General features: G+C 53.8%; 1 protein-coding gene across 1 annotated transcript in view; it reads right to left on the minus strand.

Moving 5' to 3' along the window:
• SMG5 (SMG5 nonsense mediated mRNA decay factor) overlaps positions 1-5,683 on the minus strand; it is a gene marked incomplete at its 5' end in the record, with an annotated part of 25,932 nt that extends 20,249 nt beyond the window's left edge. Inside the window, 5 exon segments of the mRNA XM_027774473.1 lie at positions 594-678; positions 1,613-1,702; positions 4,431-4,587; positions 4,938-5,061; positions 5,585-5,683. Of these exon segments, the coding sequence (XP_027630274.1) occupies positions 594-678; positions 1,613-1,702; positions 4,431-4,587; positions 4,938-5,061; positions 5,585-5,683 (555 nt within the window).
• Positions 5,684-6,977: the final 1,294 nt, after the last annotated feature.

Here is a 6,977-nt window from a genome sequence, read left to right on the forward strand (position 1 = left end):
TCCTGGAAAGAAAGAGAATCGAGCTGTCTGAGGTCACCGCACACTCAAAGCTGCCAGGCCCAACCTACACACAGTATCAGAGAACTCAGGTGAACAGCTGGGTCTGCAGGCGACACCGGTGTCTCAGGTGCCTGGCAGCTTAATCTTGTCCCTCCAAGAGGTCACTGACCTCATCTTGCTACTGCCAGCCTGCACCTGCCTGGTTTGCCAAGGGTTTCCTGTGTTGATGGGAAGGCTCAAGCTGTGGTTCTTCCAAGGCTGGTGGAACACCACGGAGCCCTCTCCTCCACCCCAGCTCAGAGTCCCCGCTCTGAACTCTCCTTAGTGCACGCAGGTCCCCATCCCTCCCCGAGGCAGTCTAACTCTTAACCCCACTGCATTTCCTGTGGGGCAGCTGTCGTACGGTCTCCTCTTCCTACGGATCCTCAGGGACAGGAATACTACCTTCTCTTCCCTCTCTTTTGCCTCCCTCCTCCTTAGTTCAAGATTTTCCCATTTCTCTTCCCCTCTCACTGTCTTCTACGTGTGTGTTCAGGGAGTGAATACAACCAGAGCCAACAGGAGAGAGCTAAGGAGAGGGCCCCTTACCAAACTGGGGAGCCACTGACAGGGCCTGGTAGTAGAACCTCTCGGCCAGCAGCTCGGTGTCTACACCAGCCAGTTCATTCTGATACCGCGCTGTAGAAGAGAGAAAGGAGGGGAGGAAAGGCAATGAGTCCGTGTTTCAGAAAACCCTCTGCCCCCTGGAAGACCACTCTGAGGAGCTGGAACAAGAGCCTGGGAGGAGGGGCCTGTGCTAGGAGGCAGGTGACTGGGGTCTCTGAGAGGGCCCTAAATCTGCAGGCCTCTGGGGAGACTTCATCTCTTGCTTGCTAGTAGGTTCGCACTGTGAGACTGTGGATGTTTACAGCGAACAGCTGCTCCGTACCATCTCCCCCCATGAAGGGGAACGCGACATATGTAACTGCCTGCAGAGACCTCTGCCGTTCGGCTCAGGAATGTCACTACTTGACTCTAGAGAGCTGTTACTAATGACACTCGCTCTGTCCTCGACGAAACAGCTGACTCTGCACACATTGCCCGGGGGGAGTCTAGAAGTGGGCCAAGACAAGAGGAGGAGCCTCAGGTCAATAAATGACAATGCACCCCCCAGACACACAGCAGCAGCTAATGAGGGACTGCTGTCTCTCCGGACAGAGACCCAGAGAGCCTTACAGCAGGACGATAAGTTTCCACCTTGAGCAACATGTACCAGACAGGTAAACATCCCTGAGGTCTAACTGTAATTCCTGTCCGGCTGAAGTTCCTACTTGTAGGAGTCCATACAGGTAAAAGAGACACTCGGGAGAAAAACATAAGATTAAAATCTTCCCCAACCACAGCAGAGAGAGAGCTATCCCCTAACTCCCTCAAATCTCAACGACAATTCCCTTCCCTCATATTCACGGACCCTCTGGCTCATGGAAGAAGTGACCACTGTCAGCAGATGGCAGTGACAGTGATTGGAGCTGAACTGCCCCCCGCTCTGGGATCGGAAGGGGCGTGCCAACGACGCGGCAGCTTGGGCCTGCCCTACAGCCCCCAGCAGAGGACACGAAGGGTGCGTACTCACACAGGTCCCCCAGGTACACCAGACATCGGTGGCATGCCATCTGTGCCCAGTCCATCTCCTTCCCTGACGCAGATACTGGCTTCTTGCACCCTAAGGGAGAAAAGGAGACTTATAAGCCCACCCCCTGCTCCCACCTACTGAGAATATGTCTGCTGTATGGAGAAAGGAGACGGAGGACCCAGGGCCAGCCTTGGGACACGGATCTTCCAGGGCAGGGAAAACACTTGTCCAGGACACAGGCAGGGACACAGAGGCTCACAGGGGAACACAGGTAGGGACAGTGGGGTGGATTCACAGAACAGGAACTGGAAGAGGAGCCACTGAATCGAGGACAGCGCCGTGGGGAAGGTCATCTGACAGGTCCTCATTAGAAGGCTTCCACAGAGGCCAGCGGATGGCGGTTACGTTGCAGGACTCCCACACGGCTGACCATGGATCAAGTCTAGACCTGGTAGCTCGAAACATGCCAGGTGCGTGAACATGCGTGTCCAAGATCCCAGGAGGAGATTGAAAGAGAAGGGATTGCGGCACAGCCATTCCCCCAGAGGTGATTTCTTTCTTTCCCTCTCACTGTCTCCGTCTCTCTCTGGTGAATGCACATCTCTTTAAAAAAAAGAAAAAGGCTTCCACAAAGGAAGAAAAGGTGAAGCTCCAGTGTCAGGAAGGCCACGAGTGGCCGTGGTAGAAGACACCTGCATAAAGGTAAAGGCTTGGTAGAAATGGGAGACTACCTTGCCCAGGAAGAGCAGGAAGTGAATGGGGCCAAGCCAAGTGGTCCTGGCTTCTGCCTGGTGCAGGAGGCCCTGGTGAGGGGAGGCCCTGCTAAAAAGTCTGCCCAAGGGCAAGTGGGCCTGCCTGGCCTGAGCACGGCTGACAGCCAAAGCCAGACATGCCTGGGCTCTTGTCCCTCCTTCACCCAAGCAGACTTGTCACCTGAGGTCAGTGAGCCCGAGCTCTCTGGGAGGCAGTTTTCCCATGTGCCAGGCGCGGATCTAAGAGCTGCACAGAATTACAACAGCCCCGCGAGGTGTTTCTCTTATTACTCCCACCTTACAGCGAGAAGTCAAAGGCACTAAACTGGTAAGTGACAGAGCCAGGACTCAAAAGGCAGTCGGGGACCAGCCCCCAAAGCACAGAGGTCAGGCACTGTGTGCAGGGAACTGGAGCTCGACGGGCTGGCCAGGATTTGATCCTGATCGTGGCAGCTTGAAAAACACAGCAGAGGTGAGTGTGCACACCCAAACTCCTGATGGGGCGGAGAGATGGAGGTGACAGGACTGCACGGTGGCCACACGCCTTTGGAGGAGCTGTCTCTCTCGCATGTGCGTGCACCTGCACGTGTGCACGCGTGCACAATTAAAAAGAAAGGGCAGGCGGGCAGACTAGTCCCTGAATCCCCTCTGCCTTACATCCTTTCTCCCAGGTATGCCATCCCCGGCCTGAAAAGCCTGTCCTAATGTCCCCTCCCCTTTTCTTCCTTTCTTCCCTCCCTTCCTCCCTCTCTTCCTTTCTCTTTCTCTGTTTTTTGCCATAGGGTGCATGTACTCGCCAGAGACACCGACAGTGAGAGGCCAAGCGAGAAATCACTCCCCCAGGGGAGATGGCCACATCACAATCCCTTTTCGTCTATTCTTCTCCCGGAATTCTGGGCATGTACCCCCACACACCCGGCACGATTTCCATGCCACCAAGTCTGGGACTCATACTGTGGTGGGCCACGTGGGAGTCCATCATACCAGACCACCTGCTGGTCCCTGTCCCGACGTTCTCTCTTTTTCATGTACACATTTTTGCCTTAGGGCACAGGCATTCACCAGAGAGAGGGAGAGAGACAGTGAGAGGGAAAGTGAGAAATCATCCCCCCTCCAGGGGTGATGCCCACAGCACAGTCCCTTCTCCTCCACTCTCCTCCTGGGATCTTGGACATGCATGCAAACGTGCCGGAGTGAAGTCTCAAGCCACCAGGTCCGGGACTCAAACTGCGGCTGGCCACATGGGAGTCCAGTGATGTAACCACTACACCATCGGTTGGTCCCTGTCCTCATGTTTTATTTTCTTTTCTTGTTCTTTCTTTCTTTTTATAAAAAAATCATTATTTATTTAACTCCACTTGTTATTATTTTTTAATTTGACCAGAGAGAGACAGAGAGAAAGGGAAAGTGAGAAGGCAAGCCATCAGGTCCGAGACTCGAACAACAGTCGACCATGTGGGAATCCAGCACCTTTAACCCCCGTGCCACCTGCCAGCTCCCACCCCCACCCCCCTCCTAATGTTTTCTACAGATACTCCTAGGTTGGCTGAGCAGAGAAAATATCAACGAAGAGAAGAACTAAACTGGTTCGGGAAACTAATCCTTTGAAGTAATGTTTTTGGGGACTATGGACCCCTCTGGTTATGAGGTACAGTCTACAGATACTTTCTCAGAATAACACTGTTTCATTTTTAAACAGTGTTCTAAAATGCATAGAACACAGAAGCTCTGCTTCTGACTGGAGAATGATACCATCTGGTGCCAGGACACAAACAAGAGGGAGGAAGAGGGGGAGAGAGAGAGAGGGAGAAAGAGAAAGAGAGGGAGAGAGAGACAGGGAGAGAGAGAGACAGGAGAAAGAGAGAGACAGGAGAAAGAGAGAGAGAGGGAGAGAGCGACGGGGAGAGAGACAGGGAGAGAGAGACAGGGGGAGACAGAGACAGGGAGAGCAGGAAGAGGTGAGGGAAGGAGCTCGAAAAGCGGACTGAAGAGAAAACTACCAACTGGAAAAGGAGGTAAAGCTACAGCTGGGACCTGCTCCGTGAGCCCCCCGCAGTGTCACTGACCTATGAGGGGGTCGGTGACGTGGGTCCAGTCGATGCAGCATTGCAGTTCGAGCTGGTAGTGGGACTGGATGTAGAGAAGGAGGTGCTGGTAGAAGCCAATACCGGCGACCAGGTGTGTCCTGTAGGCACATTCCAAGGTGCTCCGGCTGTGGATGTGCTGGAGACCCGGACAGGGAAGGGACTGGCTAAGCAGGAAGCTCGAGGACCACGCCCCCCGGCCCATCCAAAAAAAGCTCACTGATGAAATTACCTTACCCCCTTGGCGCTGGAACTCCCACATCTCTCACTCGTGCGTTATGCCCACAGCCACGAATCTACCACTCTGTCTCCCTCTGAGACCAGGCCCAGCTCCCTCATTCCGATTCCCTGACTCCCTCTCTCCTCCCTGCCAGCCCCTCCTTGGCTCCCTACCTCCAACCCGGAGGGCCCACTCTCCTCGCTGTCTCCCCCTCCTCAGCTTCCCCTCTTCAGACACACTCCTTTCCCAAGTTCACGGACCTCCCTTACCTTTTTGTTCGTCTTGATGAGCTGGATCACTTCGTAGTACACCTTTCTCCACAGCAGTTCCTCAGCCTTCCTCCCGTAGTCCACTGGGTGCAGGAACATAAGCTTGACGCAGAGCTCACGCAACCTGGGAGGGTGGAGGGAAGCACATGGGAGGATGCCCATCCCTCGCGGGGAAACACACGGACGGGGGACAAGGAGGCACGTCCCCACACCCACCCCCAAATCGCTGGGCCTCCCTCTAGACACCCAGGCTCGACCCCCAAATCGCTGGGCCTCCCACTAGACACCCAGGCTCGACACTTCTCAGGGCACAGTCGTCTAGGAGGGCAGTGGAGTCCCAAGAGATAGAGGCAAGAAGCAGTAAGAATTTTAATAATCTACTCCTGCCCCGAAACCTTCCCTCCTTTTCTCTCCTTTTACCGCTTCCACATGATGCATACCCCCGCCTCCCGCGCCTCAGAAGCCATCCTACGGCTCCTATCTGTCAGATGCAGAAGCAGGAGGTGGACTGAGGGACCCCAGAGACTGCAGCCCATCAAGGCGGCACGAGGTCAGGAAGTCAGAGAGAACACGCGTTTGGATCGGACAGTTTCGGGCGGACCCAGGCAGGGAAACGGTAAGGATCTGTGGTTTGGTCTCCGGCTTACTTGTTCCTCAGGCTAATGTTCTCTGGTTTGAACACTTCCTGATAAGCGGTTTTGTTGCAAAGGATGAGGTCAAGTCGATGCACAGCCTCCACCACAGCCCTGCAGGGAGACACAGGCAAACGGCTCCTGAGCCACGTGCATGGTCCACTGGTGGTCGGTGGGACACCAATTGTACAGGGAAAGCTACGGAATCAGGGGTACTGAGGGGGCTGCAGGCTGCGCTGCACAGAACAAGGTGTGTGCGGTCTCTATCCTGATATAGCAGCACCTGCATGCTCTTGGCGGTCACGACGGCAGGGGCTCGGGTTTCCTGCTGGCACTTAGTAGGTGCTTCTAGACAGTTGGCAATGTCCTGGGCCTCAAGGCAGAGGGAGGGGACACGGGAAGGTGGAGTCTCCCAACGGAGAGTGCAGGCTGCTGCGAGGTGGGAACCCAGGCATCAGGTCCTGGTTCTGCCTCACTAACTCTGACAGTGGGCGGGCCAATGACCTAACCTTTAAGTCTTAGTTACCACATCAATAAGAACGGGATGACAGTGGCAGCTGCCTCAGAGGCTGCTATGACGATTAGATTCATTATAAATTTATACATCGCTTCCGTACACAGTAAGCATTCGATAAACAATGCTGGAATGAACGAATGATTATCATCATGCGAGGGCTTGTTATCTCTAACATAAAGGAAAGGCATTCTGGGGCCAGCAGATGGTACGGCGGGGTGGTTAAAGAGCTTGACTCCCACAAGGCTGACCGCGGTTCGAGTCCTGACCTTGACAGCCTGTGAATCGTGCCAGGCACATGTGTGTGTATGCATGCACACAGTCCCAAGGAGACAATGAAGATGGGACTTTGGTGTGGCCATCCACCCCGGGAGAGATTTCTTACTTTCCCTCTGTGTCTCTGTCAAGTGAACATGACTTATGGCAAAAATCTAAAAAAAAGAAGAAGAAAAAAGAAAAAGGCAGGGCCAGCAGTTTAGGACACTGGAATCCCACAGGGCCGACTGCAGCTTGAGTCCCAGACCTAGCGGCTTGCTTTCTCACTTTCTCACTCTATCCCTCTCCATTCAAATTAAAATAAATAAAGTTAAATAAAAATAACTACTTAAAAAAAGAAAAGAAAAAGAAGGCATTCCTAGTGTAAAATTCTGTTTGGAGTTGTGGAGTATGGGAAAGGGGAGAGTGAGTTAGGGAACTCCTGAGCTTACTCTTACTTAGTTGGAAGGTCTCCTGAACTCTGCTGAAGGAACTGCTGGTTTAGTACAGACATGAAGAATGTAGATTTGGAACCAGCAGTTAGTGTAATGGCTATGTCGCTGGACTCCCATGTAGTCGACCGCGGTTCGCGTCCTGGACCCGGTGGCTTAAAACTCACACCGGGCGCATATGCGTGCG

This window comes from Tupaia chinensis, unplaced genomic scaffold, assembly GCF_000334495.1.
Source record: "Tupaia chinensis unplaced genomic scaffold, TupChi_1.0 Scaffold000438_1, whole genome shotgun sequence".
Classification (NCBI taxonomy): domain Eukaryota; kingdom Metazoa; phylum Chordata; class Mammalia; order Scandentia; family Tupaiidae; genus Tupaia; species Tupaia belangeri.